The sequence below is a fragment of the Myxocyprinus asiaticus genome, chromosome 1 (genome assembly GCF_019703515.2).
Source record: "Myxocyprinus asiaticus isolate MX2 ecotype Aquarium Trade chromosome 1, UBuf_Myxa_2, whole genome shotgun sequence".
In the NCBI taxonomy this organism is placed as follows: Eukaryota; Metazoa; Chordata; class Actinopteri; order Cypriniformes; family Catostomidae; genus Myxocyprinus; species Myxocyprinus asiaticus.
This window is the reverse complement of record NC_059344.1, coordinates 12,576,708-12,603,060: the sequence shown is the minus strand read 5'-3', so window position 1 is coordinate 12,603,060 and position 26,353 is coordinate 12,576,708. Positions and strand designations below refer to the sequence as shown.

The following is a 26,353-nucleotide window of genomic DNA, read 5'->3' as shown; positions in this document are numbered from 1 at the left end:
ATGCATGTATGCAGGTCCAGCTAGTACAGAGTGTGATTGCTCCTTTCCGGTGTCCTTTAAAGAATGCTTTAACTATAAAGTGTTTATTTGTGAGTATAACACCTTCGGCAGTGACAGTCCACATGTTGTGTTTGAGTTGACATTTAATTAAAAATGTAATAATTCAATAAAGAGGAACAAATAAATAACTTTTGGTTATAATCTTTATAACAGATTCCACAATGTACAGACAAAAATTAACAAGCACTCTGTGAAGCTGTCGGCAAACCGTACTGATGGAGCCCGGTTCCTGCCTGTGGAGACAAATATATTTTGTTGTACAATGAATGATTTTTCTCGGAACAACAGCTATGCAATCCAAAGTTTTCCTGAGAAACCACTTGGTGGCGCCATGATAATTCAGATTGCCTGTTTTCTGTTTCTGGTCTCAAGAATTAATTTAAAAACTACCAAAACAAGTGGTCCAGAAGTAGAACAAAAACCATTTTACTGATAGTTGAATTTCAGGCTCAACTTGTGCAGTTGTTGGCTGTCATAAAAACTTAAAGTAGTTAATGATATCAACGTAACTAGTGGTCGACCGATATATCACCGAGGCCGATATTCAGAATTTTATAATTATTGGCGTCCGCCGATAAATTTTCCTCTTTGGCCGATTTCTTGAGGGCGCTGAGAATCGCCTGCTTGCATCATGTGACGTGACTGAGACATGTAAATGACCAGTCACGGTTCATTTTGTTGTTACGTGTCATCGTGTTACTACAATAATAGACCGGTGTGCAACACAGAGTCATTTAAACGGTACGCATATCAGACGCGTTTGAGCTCATAATGTTAATGTTAAAGTGCTATCCAGTTTCATTCTCTCTCTCTCTCCTCAACAGTTCCCTGTAACTTGTAACGGTCTTGTCTAATGATAAAAAAGACAAATAGCAGTAAAACTAATATCATATACCATCTGCAAATATGCGCATATCTCGTTTAAACAGATGTAATAAACCAACCTCACTTCAGCAGATCCAGCATCCTGTGGAATGCTCTTAAATCTTCCTCTGTGGAACATATTCTATCAGCTTCTCCTCAGCAGTTCCCTGTAACTTTTAAGTTTCTTTTCTAATGATAAAAGGCAAATATCAATAAAACTTCTATTATATGCTGTCTGCAAATATGCAGATATCTCATTTAAAAAGATGTAATTCACAAACCTCACAAAAATCCAGCGTTTTCTTCCCGTCGAGCACTCATCTAATTTATTCCTCTGAAGTGCGTATTCCATCAGCCAGAATCAAAACTTCAGGATCAGGATCAAAAGTTCCTCTGAATCACAGATCATGATGGTCAGTCCGTGACAATCCAAGCAGGCAATCCAGGCCGTTTAAAATGTCAGGAGATTGCTGCTCGTGCTGGATCCGCAGGAGCATTTGAGTGCAACTTCAAAGTAAAAGTGCTTCACGTGCGCTATGAGTAAATGTCTTATTCACTGCACACTGTATGTGCAATTGGTTTGATTCTGTATTTTTTGAGAAAATGTGATTGCTAACGAGAACATGCCATCCATGGTTGCTGGACTACTGTGTGTACTGTTATTTCCTTCTTTCTAATATATTAACAATTTATTCATGTACAAATAAATTACTAAAATTTGATGACTAAACAGAAATCAAAAGAAACTGCTATCTACCATTTAAAATACAATATTATTTTTTGTGATTATTTTTTACAAAGTTAAAGTTTAGTGTGAAATTGAGTAAATATAATGCTAAATAAGAGTTTATGCATTTTTTTAGCAATTTTATGTTTATGTTATTTACTATATTAAATTGTGCGATATATCGGCATTGTATCGGCCTATTGGCCACCCTGCTCCCTAAATATTGGCATCGGCCATTAAAAAACCCATATCGGTCGATCACTATACGTAACTAACCTTGGACCATTGCGTCATGTCATCTACCCACTCAGATAAGGCACTGTCAAAAAAAAAAAACAGTCATCTTGACACCATAGGACCATATGTTTTTTGACAATTTTTACAAATGTAATACTCTAAACATCACATTATCTGCTAAGAACATATGCCAATGCGAGTGAAAACACTGGAGACCAGAAATTGAAAACAGGCATCAGTTATAAGCCATGGAACACTTCGGCATTCAGGAAAAAGGTGGATTCAAAAAGTTTTTTTAACCAAAGCATATTTAGTTATAGAGGAGTTAAGTATCTTCATAACTACAAGAGAGGAGTTAAAGCTGGTCTTAGATCAGCAGAATGGTTTGAACTATTAGATCATTACTGCTTACCTCTGTGTTCAAGCATGAGTTCACCTTCATATTGTGCCATGCCAAGCGCTTGTCTTTGCTCACTGTCAAGTTCCGCCCACTGCTCCTCTGTCACAGCACACGCCTGTTCAGAACTCAGCCATGATAGCTGAGTGGCACTGAATACCACCTTAAATAATGAATGAAATGTCTAATGATATGGACAATATGGGGTTAACAAACAGTACATAAAAACATGATAGCAAAGAAATCATTGGCTGAAACCAGTCTCAGGTCAGGCATCTACTCTGCTTTTGCACTGGCAGGCCTAATGCTCATCCTATAATATGACACAGATATAATTTTTTGGTCCCAATTTGGATGCATGAAAACAAGTCTCACATGTGTTTTGCTATTTTTCTGGTTGACAGTGTATATGTCCCAAGAGAAACAAAAAATGGCCCATGCAGGGTCACTACGATTACTTATCACTCACAGCCAATTTTCTTGGAGGTATCAGGGCTATAGCTGCTGGTGTAAGTCCCTCCATTTGCTCTTTTACAAGTGAAGACAATAACATATCCTCCAGCCCAGCTGAGAACAGAGAATCAGTTTGCCTTTTCAGAGCTTGCCCATTTTGGTGTGTGTATATTGTTTGATAAACTGTTTGTAACTGAACCCCTAGTCAGTACCTGCCAAAGTCCCAATCTCAGTGAAGACCTCAGGGCCCCAGCTGCTGACTAGACCGAAGCCTAGGGGATTGTATAGGCGTGAAGTCAGCGCTTCTGTCTGCTGCTCAGAACAAGGCAGTACCATCTCTCGCAGAAACAATGCAGCCACACTAATGGACAGAAATGTACTACAGATATGTACCAGAAGAGGTACAGCACAGTGGTTTCAAGGAGTTTGAAGTGACTGTGTAAATAGATTTCTCCACCACTGACCTCAAGTTGAAAGGATCTAGATGGTAAATTTCAGAAGAACTGAAGCCACAAAGCAGATGTCCAAGGGAAACAAGCTCCACCACACCAAGTTCTTCAGGCTTACGTTTAAGTCGCCTCATTATGCCAAGGACAGCTGCTCTCATCTGTAAACAAAAAAACTACAAGTAATATTGCGTCCCTCTTTATGCCCTCTGGCTTAATTCTATTTGATAAACTAAAGAACTTACTTTCTTTGTGCTCCAACCATTGAGGCTCCCAAGATGGGCCACCACAGCTAGATTGGACAAGTTGACAGCCTGTAGCTCTCTTTCACCCATCTCAGTCACTATACATCCCAGTTCCAACACCTGTTCTGGTTTGAGCAGCCTCACTGGCTTATAAACCTAAAAGGTAGTGGTTATTGTTCAGTATAAGATTACCATGCAACCCATTTGATAATTGTTGAACAATAGCATTTGTACAAGGACAAGTGGCTTAACTGGTCTGAGTTCCATCCAAAGTGCTTCACGCTGCTCGAAATCAAGTGTGTCATCCTGACCCATGAATTCAACACACGCCTTCAGCTCCCTCCTCTTCATTCGACTGAGCTGATAGGACCTCCAGGCCGAGGGAAATGTCCCTTTAATATCTGCACAGCTTGGGATGGGGCCTAATAAGCAAATACATATTATTTACTTAGTAAAGAGGTTCTCACTGTTATGTTTAATGTGTTTGTTCATGTGTTTCATGTCATGTGGTCCCCATGTCATGTGATTTCATGTTTCCCTCCATGTTCTTTTGTCTTGTTTTCATTGGTTTATTGTCTTGTTACCTTGTTATCAGTTCTGTCTTGTCATTTGGTTATCATTGTCATGTTTCTCCCTTGTCCATGTATTTAAGCCTCCTGTTTGCCATTGTTCATGGTCAGGTATTGTTCATGTAACATTGTTTGTGAGTGTAACTTTGTTGGGTGGTTCATGTCATGTCAAGTTAAGTTTAATCAAGTCAAGTTAAAGTCAAGTTCATGTTTTTTATATTTTGTTCATGTTGGGAGTTACGGCTTTGGAATTTCACGTTTGATAATAAAACTGCACTTGGGTTCATCACACGTAATCGTCTTTGTCATTGCCAGAGACAGCACATATTACAGAATACCTGACCATCGCAAGATGAACTCAGCAGTTCAAGTCCTGCGTCTTCACCAGGGGAATCGATTCCTGGAAAATTGTGAAGAGTTAGGGTTAGGGTTAGACTTCTGCGCTCTGGCCTGCCAGGTGGACTGAAGTCGCCCTCAGGGACATTTTCCGGGTGGGATTGAGTGAGCTGGTTTCGTCCTTAATGCCTGGCGGTCACAGTCCCCTCAATCTGGCTCAGTATATCGACCTTGCCCTGCAGATAAGTGGTTCTACGTTCACTGTGGGGGAGGTGGATGCCGAGCCGGAATTCCACGTCATGGCCGCCAAGCCCGAGTCCCATGTCATGGCCACCAAGCCCGAGTCCCACGTCATGGCCGCCAAGCCTGGGTTCCTCATCATGGTCACTGAGCTAGTGCCATCTTTTGCCCCGGATCCTGAGTCTGTTCCATGCCACGTCACGGCCACGCCAGAGTCTGCTCCATGCCACGTCACGGCCACGCCAGAGTCTGCTCCATGCCACGTCACGGCCACGCCCGAGTCTGCTCCATGCCACGTCACGGCCACGCCCGAGTCTGCTCCATGCCACGTCACGGCCACGCCCGAGTCTGCTCCATGCCACGTCACGGCCACGCCCGAGTCTGCTCCATGCCACGTCACGGCCACGACCCGAGTCTGCTCCATGCCACGTCACGGCCACACCTGAGTCTGCTCCATGCCACGTCACAGCCAAGCCTCAGTGTGCTCAGTGCCATGTCACGGCCACGCCTGAGTCTGCTCCATGCCACGTCACGGCCACGCCTCAGTCTGCTCCATGCCACGTCACAGCCACGCCCGAGTCTGCTCCATGCCACGTCACGGCCACGCCCGAGTCTGCTCCATGCCACGTCACGGCCAAGCCCGAGTCTGCTCCATGCCACGTCACGGCCACGCCCGAGTCTGCTCCATGCCACGTCACGGCCACGCCCAAGTCTGCTCCATGCCACGTCATGGCCACGCCTGAGTCTGCTCCATGCCACGTCACGGCCACGCCTGAGTCTGCTCCATGCCGTCACGGCCACTCCTGAGTCTGCTCCATGCCACGTCACAGCCAAGCCTCAGTGTGCTCAGTGCCATGTCACAGCCAAGCTTCAGTCTGCTCCATGCAAGGTCTCAGGCTCACCTTGTCCGTTCCAGAGCCATCTCTCACTGGGCTATTTGAGCTGGAATTGGTTCCCGCCCTTGTGCCCACCCTTAGTTCTCCTGACCATCCAAGCTCTGGACTCCGCCTTGGTCCTTCGATCCCTCAGTCCCACCTTGGTCCTATGTCCCTTCAGCTCCACCGTGGTCCTTCAGCCAATCAGCTCCTATGGGGTCCCTCGTCCCTCCGGCTCTGCCTTGGTCAGTCGGTCACCTGGTCCTCCTGGCCTCTCCTATCCTCCAGCTTTGCTTCGTCACTCCGAGCCTGCGGCTTCACAAAGGACCTCCTTCCATATGGCTTCACCTCTGTCCTCTGAACCTCCGGCTCCACCATGTCCCTTCAAGCCGTCAGCTACTCTCTGGGTACCAAGTTCCCTGGTGTCGCCCTTCAAGTCTTTCATGGCTCCGCCTTCCATGGCTCTGCCCCTCAAGTCTTTCAAGGCTCTGCCCCTCGAGCCTCTCATGGCTCCACCTTCCACTGGCATTGCCCTGATCCCATGTTCCACGCCCTGTCTTGCTAAGCCCCCCCCCCTACAGAAAAAAGCTCCCTACAGAACTTTTTGATGATGTCATGTTTCATGTGTTTGTTCAGGTTTTGGGGCATCAGGAGCCGCCCCTAGTAGGGGGGATATGTAATGTTTAATGAGTTTGTTCATGTGTTTCATGTCATGTGGTCCCCTGGTCATGTGATTTCATGTTTCCCTCCATGTTCATGTGTCTTGTTTTAATTGGTTTATTGTCTTGTTACCTTATTATCAGTTCTTTGCCATTGTCCATGGTCAGGTATTGTTCATGTAACATTGTTTGTGAGTGTAACTTTGTTGGATGGTTCATGTCATGTCAAGTTTAATCAAGTCAAGTCAAGTTAAAGTCAAGTTCATGTTGTTGTATTTTGTTCATGTTGGGAGTTACGGCTTTGGAATTTCACGTTTGATAATAAAACTGCACTTGGGTTCTTCACACATCATCATCTTTGTCATTGCCAGTGACAGCATTACACTCACATCTGATGGATTCTATAAATAAATGCTGCACACATGTCTCACCCCTTCTCATCCACCATCGACCTTTCACAATCCTTTGGATGAGGCTGTTTATCTTCTCTCTTAGTCCTGTCAGGTCCAAACAAGCTTTACCCACTTCACTGTCTTTCCAAAGCCACTGACTCAGAAGAACTTGCTCGACTGTGTCTTTACCTAAATCACCCTTGAAAGAAAAATATAGAGGTTCACCATAAAGATACCCTGCACCAAACTGACCTTTAGTTTAACGAAAGGCCTGTGTTTCCCTTACCAGTGGTAGTGATCTTATCTGTTGAGATGAAAGAGTGAACACAAGTCTACCCACTTGTTCAACATCCCCAACTGTCCATGTTTTTGGTTCTCTGTCAGAAACAAACGGTACTTAAATTCGATGTACAGATGCAACTAGTATTTCAGTTTCAGGGCCATATTTGCAGAATGAGGAAATGCAACTCTCAATTAAATAAGCTTTTCACAGGTTCAAGTAGAATCAGGACAGAGTGGTTGTCTAACCCTGTCAAGTACTGACAAGGTTTAAAAAAAAGAAAATGGAACTACTTTGTCTCACCCCATCATGCTCCTCTCTGTAAGCAAAGCTGATATTTGTCTTAAGGAGTCAGGGGGAAGGCAATACTGTTTCAGCTCTTCCAGTCGCAGTTTCAGAGCCTCTCTGTCGGCGTGAGCTAATAAATCCCTGTCCAGGAAGGGCAGAAGAGGACCAAGCATGTCCATGGAGGCTCCAGTGAGATCATCTTCCGAGATGCCCTTCGATGAAAATAGAAGAGCATGAAAACAAAGTTGATGTTGATGTTGATGAAAGTGTGTATTGAGACTCCATGAAAATATTATTGGATAAGATAACCAATGGATGATAGATAATACAACCCCAATATCGAAAACAGTATGAAAAATTCTAATAAAAACAAAAAACAGTGATTTGTAAATTAAATTCACCCTTTGTTATATTGAAAGCACTACAACTAAACATTATATGATGTTTTACCTTGTGAATTTCATTTTTTTTTTTTTTTTATGCACAGTAATTTCAAATCAGATGATTGCAACACACTCCAAAAAAGTTGAGATGAGCAATTTAAGACTAATAACAATTTGACAAGTTAAAATAACAAGGCAGTGTGAAACAGGAGATGTTAAACAGGTGAGGCAATGGTGTCATCATATATAAGGAGCCTCAAGAAACAGCCTAGTCCTTCAAGAGCAAGGATCATTCGAGACTTGTCAATTTGCCAACAGATGCTTCAGCAAATAATTCAGCACTTTGAGAACAATGTTCCCCAAAGACAAATTGGAAGGATTTTGGCCATTTGACCCTCTTCAGTGCACAATAGAGTTAAAAGATTCAAGGAATCTGGACAAATCTTGGTGCGTAAAGGGCAAGACGAAAACCACTTCTGAATGCATGTGATCTCTGATCCCTCAGACATTACTGTCTTAAAAAACATCATTCATCTGTAATGGATAACATGAACATGGGCTTGGGATTACTTAAGTAAACCTTTGATAGTCAACACCATTCGCTGTTGCATCCACAGATGCAAGTTAAGACTTTACTATACAAAGCAGAAGCCGTACATCAACACTGCCCAGAAGCGCTGCCGACTTCTCTGGGCTCAGTGTCATCTTGGATGGAAAATAGAACAGTGGAACCGTGTTTTTTGATCCAGTAGTTTTTGAAAAACACAGCCATTGTGTTCTCCGGGCCAAAGAGGAAAAATCTAAATCAAATCAAATCAAATCACGTTTATTGTCACACAGCCATATACACAAGTGCAATGGTGTGTGAAATTCTGGGGGCAGTTACGATCAATATAGCAGTCGTGACAGAGATGAGACATATACCAATTTACAATAACATCAAATTAACACAACACAATTTAAAGTCTAATATACACATAATTACACACAACAATATACAAATAATAACATACACTGTACAGTATACAGTACGCACAATATAGATACACATTATTAAATAAAAATAAAAAAGTATATATAGTAGTATATATAGAATGTACAGTAGGCTGTATTGTACTGTATTGACATTCAGGCTGTCGGTTGATAGTAAGTTGTTAAGAGAGAATATATATAATAATAATATTATTTATGACAGTCCGGTGTGAGATATAAGAGTAAGAGTAATAAAGTGCAGTGCTTTCAAAGTGCAGGACCATTCAAGCTGTTATCAGTGTCAGGTCCAAAACCCAGTGTCTGAATGGGCCAGGGGTGTGTCAGTGCCCATGGCATGGGTAACTTGCACATCTGCGAGGGCACAGCGGCATATACTGCCATCCAGCACCGTCTTTTCCAGGGACGTCCCGGAATTTTCAGCAGGACAACTTCAAACCACATACTGGCCGAATAAGCAGAGAGTGCGGATGCTAGATTGGCCTGCCTGCAGTCCTGACCAGCTCCAATTGAGAATGTGTGGTGCATTGTCAAGCGCACAATACGGCAATGAAGACCCCGTACATTTGTACAGCTGAAGACCTGCATAATGGATGAATGGGGGAAAATTCCACTTTTTAAACTTAACAAACTTGTGTCTTCAGTGCCTAAATGCTTAATAAGTGTTATTAGAAGAAATGGTGATGTTTCACAGTGGTAAACACTTGACTGTCCCAACTTTTTTGGAGTGTGTTGCAATCATCTGATTTCATATTACTGTACATTTAAAAAAACAATGACATTCACGAGGTAAAACATCATATAATGTTAAGTTGTAGTGCTTTCAATATAGCAAAGGGTGAATATAATTTACAAATCACTCCTTTTTGTTTTTATTAGCATTTTTCATACTGTCCCACTTTTATAGAATTGGAGTTGTACAAAATAGACTACAATGGATATAAAAATGAATTTCCATAATGGATTTCTTTGCTCCTAGTCACTGTTACTATATTAAGAAGTCCCGCACTACATTTGATTCAGTTCTGAAATGTGAGCAGAACATTTGCAGCGATTTTGCTCTTACAAGTACTTCGATAGCTTTCTCAGCCAAGGCCATTTGCTTGTGTTGTGGTAGCTGGAGAAAGTCAATAAAGTGTTGTTGAATATGGTCCAGTATTCTTATGAGTGAGAAGTTAGACAGGTGCTCCATCATGGTCAGCCTGTGAGACAAAATTCAACATTAAGTAAGATGGGCAAAATGAGACTCGGCTTGAAATGGGAGTAAACCTGTGATCTTACGGTAATCTTGCTGCAAACGAGGGGTCCAAGTCATTTAGATCAATGTCTAGCTGTTTCCTAATCTCTGCCACAATGCATTTCCTCTGTTGAAACATACATTTAGATTACATGTATGCATTTTGCTGATGCTTTTATCCAAAGCAACTTACAGTGCATACATAATTTATGTGTGCCTGGGAATCAAACGCATGACCTTGGCATTGCTAGTGACATACTGTACCAGTTGAGCTACAGGAACTTTATAAAATGAATGTTGTTAATTTACTTCCCTTGCCTAGTTGGTTTAGTGAGTATATATTTTGATAATATAAGTGAGGCACATTACTCAAAGTGTCATGCGCAATGTTAAATAATTTGACTACAGTATACCGTTATGTTGCCACACATAGTTGATTAATCATCCTGTAGCTCAAGACCAGTTGCCCACTAAAGCTAAGCAGGGTTGAGCCTGGTCAGTACCTGGATGGGAGACCTCCTGGGGAAAACTAAGGTTGCTGCTGGAAGAGGTATTAGGGAGACCAGCAGGGAGTGCTCACCCTGTGGTCAGTGTGGGTCCTAATGCCCCAGTATAGTGATGGGGACACTATACTGTAAAAAGGCACTGTCCTTCAGATGAGATGTTAAACTGAAGTCCTGACTCTCTGTGGTCATTAAAAAAACTCCCAGGACACTTCTCAAAAAGAGTAGGGGTGTAACCCTGGTGTCCTGGCCAAATTCCCCCCATTGGCCCTTATTAATCATGACCTCCTAATAATCCCCATCCATGAATTGGCTCTATAACTCTCCTCTCCACCAAAAGCTGGTGTGGGGTGAGTGTACTGGTGTGCTATGGCTGCTGTTGCATGATCCAGGTGGATGCTGCACACTGGTGGTGGTTGAGGAGAGTCCCCTGTTCAATGTGCAATGTGCTTTGAGTGTAGTGTCAGAAAAAGGTGATATATAAATGTAATGTTCATTCATTTCTTCATTCATAATCAAAATATAAAAAACTCTGCAATTTTGCATTTGGACAGCAAGTGCTGTTAATAGTGAGATAAATACAGAAAGATTGTCTCTTGTATTCTTACCAAAGCAGGTCTAACTCCTCCTGGTAATTTAGTGATGAACTCCAACAAAACTGTGAAGCCTGATTCATTTACCCAAAGTCTCAGCCATTCACAGCTCATGCCACCTGCAATACGACCTAAATTTCTTCAATGGCAAAGAATGTTATTAATAACATGGCAGGCTATCATGGGACCTGCTGAAAGGACCAGCATCAGTTTCTGTGCTGGTCAATGCATGTTTATGCTGGTTTAGTTCTGGTCTTGCTGGTTCACTGGGAAAAACAGACTGGTCTCATGGGAAAATCAGGATTTTTCATCAGTTTAAATGTCTATTTTTTAAAGGAATAGTTCACCCAAAAATGAAAATTTGCTGATAATTTACATCCAAGATGCGCTTCCTGACTCCTCCTCCATGTGACACGTGACCTTACCAACGAGCTTACTCATCCCTCTCATGAGCGCGCGTCACAGAGATGTATGGAAGTGAACATTTGTAGTTAAAAAGTATATAAGTATTGCTTTGTTTCTAAAAATAATCAATCGTTTTGGTTCAGAAGAACTTTATTTGTCGACTGAGTCATGTGGATTATTTTGATGCACCCTAAATATGCATTTTGGACCGTCAAAAAATGGAGTACATTCACTTGCATTGTTTAAAGGAGGAGGCCTGAAATGAAATCTTGAAAATCTTAAATTCTGTTTTGATGAAGAAAGAAACTCAGATATATCTTGGATGGCCTGAGGATGAGTAAATTATCAGCAAATTTTCATTTTTGGGTGAACTATTCCTTTAAGAATTTCCGAAATGCCCCCTGTGGCTGAGGCTGGAACTACAGTTGTGTGCATGCACAACAAGACTTCACTTACTTCTTTGAATGAATGTGATGTGAAAAGCACAGCACTTCTGCTTTTTGGAAACATTTGAGTAGTAATTGCATAATATTCTCCTAACCCTAACCACACAGTATTTGCCTTATTTCTTTGCAAATTGAGTATCTCGCTAGCTGGAGATCAAAGGGTACATGGGACATCAGGGCATGAATATTCATCGCATGGTGCCACTTGTCCGGAATTTGGCACATCTGTTCCGAATATGGGTGGAAACAAATTCTGCACTAACACAGATTTCCCGTGTGATCATGTTGGGGGAAAAGCAGGTGAAGTTGGTCGACCATTTGTCTTTTTGGTGAAGATGATACGGACTGTCTAAACACAGCATATGCTGGTGACCAGCTATGCTGTTCTTTTCAGCAGGAACATATTATCATGAGTGACAGTCATAAAGTATGGTAATGCTTAATATCACTTACAGTATTGATTCTCTTGTGATGTTTACGTTCCGATGAATCATTTTGAACAGCATTTGAGCCTGTTGTGTCACATACAACAAGTGAGTCTGAGAAACTGGATAGCACAAAATCTCTTTAATGTGGGTTATAAATCATTCATATTCTTTGGTGGAGGCTATTGTACTACATTAAGATCAGTTTGCTTGATGGCATTTGAGAGGCTCAGATTATTAATTTACTGAAAGACTACTTGAAGCATAACAAATAATCTGCCAAAGAATTTGAGATCAGCTTTGTCTGGCCGTTTCAGTACGGTGCACTGAATGTAAAGTACGGTGTGATAGAACTGACTACCCAATTCTTCCACTACTCGAACAAATATTAAAAGTGTGATGTTTTCATATGTATTTTTTATGCATTTAGAGTTGAGTGATAAGAAAATAGATATAATCTAAATTTTAAATCGCAATCCAAATATAAAACTGAACATTAGCTAATATACAAAGTCAGATGCACCTGGACAGCATCAGTTGAAGACTTGAAAAGTGTCTGTTTTCTGAACATGTAATGCCATATATAGCTTAGCAACATACAATAGAGTTTAAGTTTATGAGCTGGCAAAAAGGTAAGCTTGCTAAAATTTTACAGTAACAGTATGTAATATTGTACCTGTTGATGAGACCAGGGCAGATTTTTATAAAGAGATATGTGCTGAAGAACTGTCTCTGCATTTAGATCTGACATTAATTTCTTTAAAGAGATGGAAGGTAGAAGACACTGCAATCGCTGTGTTATATTTGAAGATTTGCGTTCCAGAGCCTTAAAACAAACAGCATGTGTTAGCATACAGATACTAAAGCCCTTCCTAGTAGGAACATCAACATATATCAATGGTACGATTGTGCTGTACAAATTATAATAGTAACACAATCTAATTGATAAACACAACTGGGGACACAAAATTGAATTTGCTTGTTTTGTAAAGAGAAATATGGGTAGTTCTTACCTGTTGGAGGGCAAAATTTACCATTGTTTGAAGAGCAGGCTGTAGGTCAGAAAGCAGTGAATTCCAACACCTACAATCAGGCAATCCAGCCGATTCAGGCACAACCAGCTTTTTCAAGAAAGATGGCCCCAGGCCTGGGAACAATGGTTTCAATCTGCAGAGTGTGTTGGCACTGAACTAAACAGGATTGAGACCATGAATATGAGAATAACTAAAGGTATGAATCAAAATTTTACTCTATTTATACTGGTGTACAGCTTACATTTGTTTCCTCTGCTATTTTGTTCAGTATCTGGAATGCCTGCATTGAAAGAAATGGGAAAATGAGTCAATATTTATAAAGTTATGCTGTATACGATAACCCACTATTTGGAATATCATTCTACTGTACTTACCTGTGCAGGTGGGAAAGTTGGCATACCCGGAAGAGTTACAAGATCCAATAACTCGACTGAGGACAGTGGTTCCAAGAATGAAGCCCCAATCTGTGGCAGCATACCATGTAATGAGGCCATTGTCGAAGCAGATAAGACACTGGCATTTAAAGATTTAAGGGCCATTCCAAGCCAATGTGACAGCTGTGCAAAAAAAGAACACTTTGTAAATAAGACATAGAACAATACCATGCAATGTTTGCTTTAAAAAAAGGTAAGGCATTCAGAAGATATAGACTCACTCTGCCACTTCCACTAACATGTCCCTCTGATACACATCGTGCCAGCTGTTCCCACAGGGTTGATGAAAGAGTTGACGAAGACAATAACTGTTGCAAGTCCTCTGAATTCAGGTAACATATGAGAACTCCTAACCTGTTGTGAGAAACATGGTATCTTCTCAAGTATTGTTCTTCCTACTGTAAGTGTCAAATGAGGTTGAACTTGCATTTGTACCTCATTATGTTATCGCTTGAGAGGTTCGTCCCTCTGTTGAAGACAGTACGAAGTACATGGCGCCCCCTTGTGGCATCCAGACTGCTGTTCCCCAGCATCTCAATTAAGGGGGTGAGCTGTATGGGGCACATATTCAAACTTTACTTTTGCTGTGTGAAAAGTACAAAAAGCAGGATTCACATACTGAGACGTAACTTACTTGCTGAGATGTGAGTTGCTGAAAGTGACTGACTGGGAGATGTGGAAGTAGGGGCAGAATGGAGCTAAGGAAGTATGGAGGCCAAGAAGGAACATCTCCAGCTAAGCTGGACTGCAAAAGCCGTTTTACAAACGCTTGTTTCTGTGGAGACTTCATCTCAGAGCTGTGATCACTTATTGCCATCAGTCTGGAGCGAGAGAACATGAATATGGAAAATGGAATTATGTGGACATCGAGAACTGTAAATAAAAATTAACAATTTCAATACAACCAACTTACACACTTGCATTGGCCATCAGCGAGGCAGGAAAGGTCATAATGTCAGAGACAGACATGTATGGTATGAACTGTGAGAGGTCGATGAAGAGTTCAGGTGTGACACGAGGAAACTTGTGGATGAAAGCAGCTGTCATTGTCTCCATGGCCTCTTGTTCCTTTGGAGAGACCTGTGAATGACAATTATTTATATGTACTCCCAAGGACACACACACACACACACACATACACATATTTATATATGTATACAGTTGTGCTCAAAAGTTTGCATTCCCTGGAAGAAATTGTGAAATTTTGGCATTGAATTTGAAAATATAACTGATCATGCAAAAAAAAACAAAAAAAAAAAAACTGTCTTTTATTTAAGGATAGTGATCATATAAAGCCATTTATTATCACATAGTTGTTTGGCTCCTTTTTAAATCACAATGGTAACAGAAATCACCCAAATGGCCCTGATCAAAAATTTACATACCCTTGAATGTTTGGCCTTGTTACAAACACACAAGGTGACACACACAGGTTTAAATGGCAATTAAATGTTAATTTCCCACACCTGTGGCTTTTTAAATTGCAATTAGTGTCTGTGTATAAATAGTCAATGAGTTTGTTAGCTCTCACGTGGATGCACTGAGCAGGCTAGATACTGAGCCATGGGGAGCAGAAAAGAACTGTCAAAAGACCTGTGTAACAAGGTAATGGAACTTCATATAGATGGAAAAGGTATAAAAAGATATCCAAAGCCTTGAAAATGCCAGTCAGTACTGTTCAATCACATATTAAGAAGTGGAAAATTCGGGGATCTCTTGATTCCAAGCCATGGTCAGGTAGACCAAGAAAGATTTCAGCCACAACTGCCAGAAGAATTGTTCAGGATACAAAGAAAAACCCACAGGTAACCTCAGGAGAAATACAGGCTGCTCTGGAAAAAGACGGTGTGGTTGTTTCAAGGAGCACAATACAACGATACTTGAACAAAATGAGCTGCATGGTCAAGCTGCCAGAAAGAAGCCAATGCCACAAAAAAGCCCGGTTACAATATGCCCGACAACACCTTGACACGCCTCACAGCTTCTGGCACACTGTAATTTGGAGTGACAAGACCAAAATAGAGCTTTATGGTCACAACCATAAGCGCTATGTTTGGAGAGGGGTCAACAAGTAATGTGCTCCTTGAAACAACCACACCGTCTTTTTCCAGAGCAGCCTGTATTTCTCCTGAGATTACCTGTGGGTTTTTCTTTGTATCCCGAACAATTCTTCTGGCAGTTGTGGCTGAAATCTTTCTTGGTCTACCTGACCTAGGCCACAAATTCAAGGGTATGTAAACTTTTGATCAGGGCCATTTGGGTGATTTCTGTTATCATTATGATTTAAAAAGGAGCCAAACAACTATGTGATAATAAATGGCTTCATATGATCACTATCCTTATATAATGCCTAATAATCAGTCATATTTTCAAAATCAATGCCTAAATTTCACAATTTCTTCCAGGATATGCAAACCTTTGAGCACAACTGTATGTATGTGTGTGTATATATATATATATATATATGTACAGTATACACTAGACAAAGCTCGGAGCATTTGATGAATGGAAATGCAAAGATGCATTTTGAGGGTGTGGACAAAGCTGTCACTTTGAAATCAAGCAGGAGTACCGCTAATTGATTTCTCGAAAGCTCAACTGGACCCACTACTCTAATATTCACATTTGTCTAGTGCATTGCATCACAGCTTTACATTTTCTCACCTTTTAGTCACATGACAGAACATCACTTTCACAAACCCTTGTGTTTCCCTCTATGTCCATCCAAAGCACCATTCTCATTGAAATCAGTGGATTTGCAGCATTCTCTAATGCAGTGTAAACTATAGAGTGTAGGCACCCTATCACAGATTACTAAGGATGTTATTTGTTTACCTGGATGGTTTCCACTTGAAGCTGATCCCAACTCTGATGAACATGGGAAAGGAATCTTTTGACAGCGTCTTTTTCTGCTGACAGTACCACAGTGCGAATACTCTCTCTGGGCATCTGTAGGTACTCCTTGAAGAGTATTAGTCACATCATTAGAGATAATGACATATCAATTGGGATGTTTCTGCATGCCAAATAAGAGCCTTGTTCAAGGAACATCTTTGCATAACTGGGCTGAGCTCAACTTATTTACTAAATGAATCAACATTATGCCAAATAATAAACATATTTTATTTTTTGGGCCTGCAAAACAAAAACAGCTTAACCAGCATGCAATTCCTATTATGGTCTAGGCTGGTGTATGCTGATCTAGCTGGTGGACCACCATAGCCATGCTTTTCACCAGCCAAACCTACCCTTTTATTTTATTTTATTTATTTTTTTTATTTTTTATTTTTTTTAACTGACTAGCTAAACTTCAATCAGGAAGTATTGGTTATACCTGCATTAGAAATCTTAAAGTGGAAGAGTTGCCCTCCCTCTGAATGAGGTCCCACAGGACAGGCTGCTGGGAAGAAAAGACTTTGAAACTGAATGCATCAAATATTATTACTTATTTAATATATTTTAGTTTTTTATGGGTAATTTAACAAGTATTTACTTAAGGTGAGTAAAAAGCAACAAGTAAATACTTGACATACACTGAAACAGCTTAAAAGGTCTTCCTTGAGGGAATAGTTTTGCTCTCTCTTGAGAAAGACGCCAACAGTGTGAAGTACACTTATGGATGCATTTGGTCTTAGAGTAGCCCAGAAGGAAGCGTTGTCCTGGAGGCTAGAAAGAAGAATGGCCTGGCTCAGGCCCTGACGCACTTCGCTTTCTCCCTCCTCCAAACCTGCTGAGAGCCCTACCATAAAGTCCAACACTCGAAGCACATAGCTCACTGTAGCCAACCAGCCTGTGCGTTCATCCACTACTCCTTCACATAGAGTGAGCATATGAATGACTTCCTGTAGAATGGGCAAGGGGTTCACACAAAGCTGAGAGGTGTCAAAATCATAGGGGGCTGGCAGCATGTCAAACAGTCGCTGTAGGACACACTTGCTGCCCTGCTTCTCTTCATAGTTCAGACAGTGTTCTAATAATGAAGGATGCTTTCGAACCAGCATGAGGTACAGTGTGGTGTTTTTGCAAATGTAATCCTTCAGGCCTGCTTTACTGCTGCAAAGCTCAAGGGCAGTGGAGTTAATAAAATGTTCAATCTTCCAGTTTGTGTAGTCACAGAGCCTGTCTTTGAAATCACCGTACGTGTGATTAAGGATGAATTTAGAGCAGTACTCTGCTGCCCAACTCCCATCTTGGGGTGTTTGAGATGAATCGTTACCACACAAAGAGGCAATTAGGGCTGTGTTATTGGGGAGAAAACATCTTCTGAAATCCTGGGCAGTTAGAGTTTTGCTGCTCAGCAGTGCTAAGCAATCCTCAGTGGCATCTGTAAGACTTTCCCTAGAAACATCCGTTGAGAGCTGAAGACAGAGGTCATCGATGCTTGTCTGGTTGAGGTACTGGTAATCCTTAGTAGCTTCTACCTGAGAAAATTTCAGAGAAGCACACCGTAAAGAGATCACTAATACAGAAAACTTTAGTATTTTCTGGAAAATATAGCTAACAATAGCACAATGTACCTGATGGGCATGTTGCAGCCAGAATGTAGAGTTGGCACACACAGTTTTGTTGAACTCATGAGCAAAATATTCACTACAAACATGAACCCAAAGAAAATCCTCTTCTGCCGCTGAGAGGTACCAAGCTGCATCAGAGCAGGTTGCCTGCAGGTCTATCCCAAAATGGCTGACTTCAGGGTCCTGTGAGTCATCCTTACCCTCAAAAATATTACAATAGAGGAAAACAGTAAAATTTGAAACCCCGGTGAGACCAGGGATTGAGGCATTACAGGCAGCTTCCAGAATCTCTACTGAGAGTGTGAGGTCCAAATCACTCTGCTCATGGACATTTGGCCGGGGCTGATGTAGTCTGGATGTTTTAGATGAGGGCTGTTGTTTAAAAGTAATTTTTTCCTCCTGAGAGGGGCAGGACATGAAAGATGGCCTGCTGGGTATACCTTTTGAACTGAAACCCATTGCTTGAGCATTCCATGTCAAATTGTGTCTAATTCCCCTGTACAAAGAGGAAAACAAGACTCATTTCCAAGCATGTTCATTATACACTTTTAGATAAGTTTGTGATGTCCCACTGTATCTCATTCCACTTACCATAAAATCAGTTGCCTGAGGTCACCTTTACAAAGAAACAGAAGTAAATGGATAAGTTCTGGGTCAATAGTTTATTGATACAAATCACAATATAATCACAGAACACAATTGATTAATTTGAGGAAAATGGAGAGGCATCTACTGTTTTATACAATTGGCCTTGATGAAATGGCATAGCTGTGCACGTAATAACGAGTGTATGGTTACAGACATAAAAGAAAGAGAAGATTATCCAGGCTATAGGATTTAGAGTAACAAAGATCTCTTTAATGACTAACATGGCCATTGTTATTTTAGTAGTGGGCCTCCGCAGTCAAGGATTTCTTTCATACTGTATTTTTCAACAAGTTCCAACACAGGCATAAATGTTTCTCACATGACAGCTTGTGCATTTTGCACATAAACTATTATGGGCTCTATTTTCTTGAGTGCACACTACGCACAGCGCCCGTACACTATGTCTTATCAAATTTTCGTGAGCGTGTTAATTCTAAGTGCAATTTTCATTCCAGCACAAAGCGCAAGTGGCCGTGGGTGGTAGTGTTTGCATCTGTGGGTGTATGTGTAGAAACAGTGGGTGTATTGTATGTAAATGAAGTGCCGCAAAGAAAATTTCCTGAGAAATAGGTAATTGCGGTAAGACGTTTCATAAACAGGTCTGTTTTCAGCACAAAGTCTAAATTCAGTTCCTATATTTGCAGTTTGGAGATTTCACCAGCTTATGGTAATAAAGTTTCAATGTCCAATGTCCAAATTATAAAATATAGTGGAACATCAAATTATGTCCCTGATGAGTTTTAGTCGAGATTTGTTTTAAACTATCTTTAGGTCATTGTTTATTTTTCAATTATTATTATTATGTTTATATTTACAATTTTATCTATAATCTGATATTTTATTTTTTGTTGTCATAGTGATTTTTAAGTCCCTGCAAAGGTGTTGTGAAAGAAGTTGAAGAGGATAAAATGTTTGAATTTGGTATATGATTTTTTTTCTTTCTTTTTTTTTTCGTTCTAGTGTAATTTGAATTTAGAAATATTTTTGGTTTAATTTTTTCGTGTTTCAATAAATGAATTTAATTGTTAAAAATCTAAATCGACTGGTAGAAGTGAAATGCATGCCGATACAATCACTATTAATACTAGCCATGATTTGTGTGACAGTAGATAGAAATTATTAATAATACTTACATTCCTTATAATTTAATGGAGTGTACGTCAAAATCCTGATGAGAATAACATTTTTTAAGCAAATAAAAGGAGTGTGTCGATATTTCTATTATTCTAATTAATTGGATACAGTCAATTTACACTACCAACTTTTTATGAATGTGCTGTATTTGTTTATATCACTGTTGCTTGAGGGAATGGACTAGGGTTCCCATGCTTCCTGGAAAACCTGGAATTTTGCAATGCAGTTTTCCAGTCATGGAAAATTAGAAAAATACCAAAATGTCCTGGAAAATAATTATTTGTCCTGGAAAATATTTCAGTATAATAAAACGGTTGACTGTGTTGCTAGCAAGGTTTCCGTTACATGCACAAAAACATGGTAACATTCGGGACCAATAGGGACACGGAATAGGAGTCAAATATACAAATTCATATAGTTTTGTCACTGTCGGTAGCTGCACATTGTGAAACAACATCAATGGTTAAGGCGCTTACAACCTCATGATTGATTAAAGCAGTAGCCAGTCGTGTGCTTGTAATCGGGGTTCAATCAAGACAGATCGCTTGATTGGTTACAGCTACGGCCATTCGCATGCTTTGGCTACTGCAGCGCATGCACAGTGACTGTCTAAATTTATGAAGAGATATTGAATGTCTTTATTTTAATGAATTATTACCTTATTGTTTCTGAGTAGCCAGAGACCACAGTTATTGAACTGCAGTAATTACATTCACCAAAACAAACAACAGCAAAAAAAATTATTCTCTTCCAAATAAATGTTTTCAATGTTTATTGCGCACACACTTTCTTGCGTGGCAAGCTCGTAAATTCGCCCCTCCGTGATGCTTTCTGCTTGTCATGTGGAGGGCAAAGCGCTGCTTGACGCTGGCGTTGAGTGGAATGTTGTTGCCTCGACTCAACTCGTGAAATGCACTTCACCATGAGGAAAGGACATTATTGAAACTCAAAATTCTTATTATTATACTATTATTATTGTCTATTCTGATAAAAGTCATGCTCAGCAGTTTAAATATTGTTGGAAAATGATACAGTAGATCTGCTTTGTTCTTATAATGTTTAAACATTCTGCTGAAGTCAGTATATTTGACATGCAAATTTTAATAAAGGAAAAGGTAAAGATGTTATTAATACTCATAATTACTATTATTATTAGACTATTATTGTTGTCTTTTTGGATGAAAAGTCATTCTCGGCAGTTCGCAAACTGAACGGAAATTATAGATCTGCTTTGTTCTTATAATTCTTAAATACTATAAAGTCTCATGGCAGATTTCGTTCTTGAACACCTCAAAATGATACAGTGACTCACTAATTGCACATAAGATGATCATTTGTCACAACCTGATGGCATCTCCAGAAGTGGTCACTAAACTAATCAATTAATGAAACTGAACAAATTTGTGAAAGAGAAGCAAGCCACACCAAATTACCCTTTTATTTTTGCTGCTAATTTTGCACAATTGGGCAGATAATTTTCTATAATTTAATCTTTCAAATATGTTAAGTTGGTGCTTTTAGGTTATTCTTTTAAAAAAATAACCCTGGAAAACATGTCCGTGGATCAGTGATTGTCTCAAACATTTTTATTAATTCTCACTGGGTTGGTAGCATGGTGATTCGGCCTTAATACCTCAGGATGTGAATTCATTTTCAATAATTCAATGATCGGAGTCAGCTTATACCACAGTTACCACATGTAGTATGCAGAAAACATGGTATCTAGTCATAAAAATGGCATTAGCAATAAAACGCAGAATGTCATGGAATATGACATATTTGGACGAAAATGAATGTTTGAATGTAAAATTTATCAAATTAAAATTGTGATATGTTCTAGTGTGATAAATTAAAAAAAAGTCTCTGATTTAATTGAATAAACAAATAATCTACAAGTGATGCACACTTCAAAATGAATGTGTACCGCTGCTCATACACTGAAAACACCTCATCATGATCACCATGCGCACTCTTGCGTGTGAAATGACAGACAGAGAGCACTCAGAAGTTCACAGCACATACAGACTATGTATTTATTTAATTAAATCACAGCTTTACGTGGATTAATAATCACACTGGACCATGGAGCAAACTGCTTATCTGGAGGTTAGAAACTGCCATCAAAAACACACAGAAATGGCAAAAAACAAAGGTCGGTTTAAATGGACGCATGTGTTTTTGCTGAAATATTACACTTGTTGGGCATATAAAATGTCCTGGACATGTCCTGGAAATTTGTACCTTGAAAAGAGTAGGAACCCTGTATGCAGTATAATAAGTTGTTGCAATAACCGGAGAAGAACCACCTAATTGCACATGACCCAGCCCATTAGCGCATTGGTACAATTTCACCAAACCCAATTGTTCCTATATTTAGCGCATGCTTGCACGAAAATACCGAAACTTTATGGCCATGCCCATTGACTTTACGCTTATGACTTATTGACCTTATTCACGCTAGCGCCATCTTTGATTTTTAACGGGAATGACAACGAGGCTGTGAGGGATAGGCTTACCATCTCTTCAATGGCTCTGATTTTCCACAACTCATGTTGTCTGGAGTTCTTTGTATACTGAATGTTCTTGGACAGATATTTTATCAATGTTTTGTGTGCAGAATGATCCAAAAACACTTTAAACTGCAGTACAGTCCATTGAAGAGATTGTGAATCTATCCCTCACAGCCTCATTGTCATTCCCATTAAAAATCAAAGATGGCACTAGCTTGAATAAGGTCTATGGCACTCTTAAAATAGGACCCTAAATGTGTCAAAAATAAAGCAGTACTTGCCTACAGAGCATCTTCCATGGTGACTGTACTGCGGTTCTCCCACCATGCTGCTTACATCATCCAGCAAAGCATTGGTCATTTGCAAGACTTTTCTTCTCAGATTACCATACACACTGCGGCCAACATTGCGCAGGAATCCACGTCTGAGGTTATCCAAGCCCTGCAGGAGGCCAGGATTACGCTCTGCAAACTGTACTGCCCTTTCCCCTGCATTTGACCTTGACAAAGCTTGGAGAAGCAATGCTTGCATAGAAGCAAGGCTCTCGGAATCAGTGCCTGTTTGGTTCAACAAGAGATGCTCCTCATGTAGCACCTCAGGTGGCACGAGGAAGGGCTTAAAACGTCCTGGAGAGAGGGCAGCATCTCTTTGATTGTTTTCCACACTTACAGGATGTAAACTGACCACAGGTTTCCAGTTCCTGGTCTCCATAAAGCTAAGGAGCTGCTGCAGCCAGCTCAGGTTGAAGGCACAATCATTTCGTCCTTTCAGGACACAGATGAAACCCTGCAGACCTGCAACAGCTTGGCCATAGGTCCCACTGACCAGAGCTTGAAGAACAGTTTCGAGCAAAGCACTGATGGTCTTCCAGTTCTGGGAAACAAAAGTCAAGATGGGTTTTTGTGGCTGCCGCTCAGTAAGGGTCAAAATGCTTTGCACTATCCCTAGAAGTCCATCCCAATGTGGGCTGCCCCTGAGCGACAGAAACAGATTCTGAAGCCTGAAAGTGGGTCGTGGAGGAGTTTTCCCATCCCATAATCCAAGTGATGTGTCCCTTCCAGTTTGAAGCAAAGAATAGAGTAGGTTCTCCCAAAACTGGTCATCACCAAATGGTTGCTGATGATCATCTAACTCTGTGCTCATCTCTTGGAGGTACATGGAGATGTTATAAAGGAATCCTGAAAGTCTGTTTCGATCAAAGGCTTTGTTTAGAGATGGCAGACCCATACTTCTCTTTGGAATTAAACCCACAGACTTGAGACCTCCCATAATGCTACTCAATATGGAATTAATTTGTTGATCTTGTTGTCTTTCTGGTGGTGGCTGTACTTTGTGAGGGTTCCAGCCTCCACCATTTCTCCAGATCTCAACCAGCTCTTTAAAAATCGCTTCCTTCTGGTCCTCTTTTTTTCTCCCTAACATGAGAAGCATTAGTTAAAGCAAAATGTAAAAAAGATGGGAGTGTGAAACTGTGTCATTGTTATACCAAAAGAACAACAAAAACAGCTAATATTGTCTTACCTTTGGCTATGGATGATATTTGTCCCAGTAAAAGCAAAACCACAATAATTCTCAACTTGCCCATCCTAATATCCATTGACCACCCTTAAGACAGCATGGACGAATTCATTTTGCTGTTGTTGTATGAGAGGGTCTGCATTAGTGTTCCTTTAGGAGCTGGTGGAGACACTGACAGAGTAAAGTGTCACACTGTGGAGTACACATGAAATTTTAATGACTATCCACTGTCACTTGGTTAAACTTTCACACAGAAAAGTTTGCCACGTTAGGTTTGACCAAATTAATTGATAGGCAGTTTAGCTTTCAAAATATACAGCTACTGTTGAATGTTAAGTGAATTTCTATCAGAGTCTGTTGTCAGTTCAGTTTTGTATAAACCTAAACCTATTAGAGTTGGATATTGCTTTCATTTGTACAATGTTATTAGAAAGTAATAGGAAAAGAAACTTTTTTTTTTTTTTTTTCAAATACTTACATATAAGTGTTGTCCATCTAATGCTGTCCTGATCCGTTAAATAAAAGTGTCTAAGATTGGGAGTGTGGGCAAATTACTTACAAAATTAGTGCTCTAACTAGTCTTTCTCTCTATCTCTCTCTTTCTCTCTCTCTCTCTCTCTCTGTTCCCCCTCCCAGTATTTGAGATTTAATTGGATCCTGAAAAGCCAGAGCTTCATGTTTCAGCAACATCGTCCCATCATGTGCCAGCTGACTGTGTGCTGGAGTGAGAGGACAGAGGCCCAGCAATGTAATATGAGAAAAGAGAAAGGCCTAGGAATTTTAAGAGGCTATACTCTTGTATCACAAGGTAATTTCATATTAATTAACATTACAAGAGTTACAAAGGTTGGTCATTACGGGCTAAGAGGGGCACAGTAGATATACAGCAGATAATGAACATGAATATTTGATTCTGTTGCTCCATAACAAATAACTAAATAGCCAACTTTAAAATGTTTTATTAATTGCATGCAAAGCATTCTCTGTTCTATTTATACAAGTCTGTCAGTTAAGTCAACTGTATGATATAATTGAGGTTGATTTTGAGCACAAAAAATCTTTTTAACAATCTTTACAGAGTTAGTGGCACATGACCATAAGACATCAAGATCTTATATCTCAAAAGCTAACATTTAGCACTTAAAATGAATAGATTAAATCAGTATGAGCCCATTTTTATTCCTCAATCTCATAGGGTAATTTTCACTTGTGTCAACACCCAGATAGAAAGTTACCCTTCCACAGCACTGGACAGTGTCCTTGTGGGTATTGTTTTACTTATGTGGCAGCCAGCAGGTCGCCAAAAGCTGTCATAAAACAAAAGCATCCCTTAGCCACCATCACCAGACAATCAGGCCCTTCACTAATGTTTGAAATCATCTCTCCTGAAGTGAAATCATCGCACCTGAAACCCGAGCGGGATGAGTGAAAGGCCAGTGCAGCCTCCTCACAAGCCCTTTAATTCTGTGTTGCTGTCGCCTGCAGCGGAACAATAACTTCCTCTTGTATTATTGATGCCTGAGAGAGCTGCAGTCACTCAGCGGCATGGTGCTCAGTTGGCTGCAGGAATATTAAATGAGAAACTTTACTCCTCATGCCTCTAACTCCACTCAGATCGCACACAGCTTGTTTGTTTGCTCTAACATGAAAATTAAAAAAATATGATTTGGAATGAGCATATTTCCCCCAAAGGAAATATTTTATTAAATTCTATCTGACTGGCTAACTCTGTGTTGATTGTGAGTTCACGTGCCTGTAGAGCAAAGAAAAAATGAGATAAATGCAAGTGCATTTTATACCCAATGTAGGTCTACTCAGCTCATCAGTCTGCAGTAGCTGAAGTCTTTTGCTTATTAGACCAAATTACAGTATTGACCGAACAATTTTATGATCCAATGTGACACATACACAGTATAGTCAAATATGGCCATGTAAATGAAATGGCATTACCAATTTACCACAATTTCTTTGCTGTACACCACACAGTGATCAGGGCATATGGTCCCAAGAGAACAAGAGTGTTCACCAGAGATCAAAAGGACCATTGCCATATCTGCCAATGGTGAAATGAGAACATTTGCAGGCTATATATTTCTGTATTTTGTATTTAAAGAGTAAATATATTTTGTCCATATGACAAAGGAATTACTCAGTTGTAACTTTTAACTTTCTAATGGAACTTCTAATGGTACAATTTCAAAAGAGGTCAATTTTGTTGACAGAAGTTTGCTCCCATCATTTACATCAGATTTAAAAAACAGTGAAGGTCAGCCTATTGTTTTTGTATAGTAATTTAAACCATGCATTATTTTGTAATTCATTAAAAGTTGCGACTGACAAAATACTGTTTTTTATTTACTTGCCAAAGCACATTTGAACTTACATTCAGCACTTGCTCAGTGTTAATTTAACACCATGCACATGATCACATCTCTGAATCATTTTACTCAGGCTGGTTGGGACTATAAATTCCACTTGGTGTTCGGCCCCTAAAATATTGCGATATCTTGT

The 26,353-nt window shown here is 40.2% G+C and overlaps 1 protein-coding gene across 1 annotated transcript; it reads right to left on the bottom strand.

The window, feature by feature from the left end:
* Nucleotides 1–204: 204 nt before the first annotated feature.
* Nucleotides 205–23,909, bottom strand: LOC127449954 (stereocilin-like). The gene is made up of 29 exons (XM_051713651.1): nucleotides 23,846–23,909; nucleotides 22,606–23,739; nucleotides 18,624–18,648; nucleotides 18,036–18,528; nucleotides 17,052–17,939; nucleotides 16,853–16,915; nucleotides 16,354–16,479; nucleotides 14,432–14,598; nucleotides 14,153–14,339; nucleotides 13,954–14,069; nucleotides 13,740–13,872; nucleotides 13,459–13,641; nucleotides 13,326–13,364; nucleotides 13,064–13,240; nucleotides 12,727–12,876; nucleotides 12,079–12,137; nucleotides 10,790–10,913; nucleotides 9,723–9,805; nucleotides 9,508–9,643; nucleotides 7,084–7,280; nucleotides 6,787–6,877; nucleotides 6,540–6,699; nucleotides 3,682–3,851; nucleotides 3,430–3,585; nucleotides 3,203–3,345; nucleotides 2,951–3,099; nucleotides 2,755–2,852; nucleotides 2,301–2,448; nucleotides 205–293 (listed from the first exon to the last, which is right to left on the bottom strand). The coding sequence occupies exons 1-29, from the start codon at nucleotides 23,907–23,909 to the stop codon at nucleotides 205–207; spliced, it is 5,748 nt and encodes a 1,915-aa protein (XP_051569611.1).
* Between the last annotated feature and the right edge of the window lie 2,444 nt (nucleotides 23,910–26,353).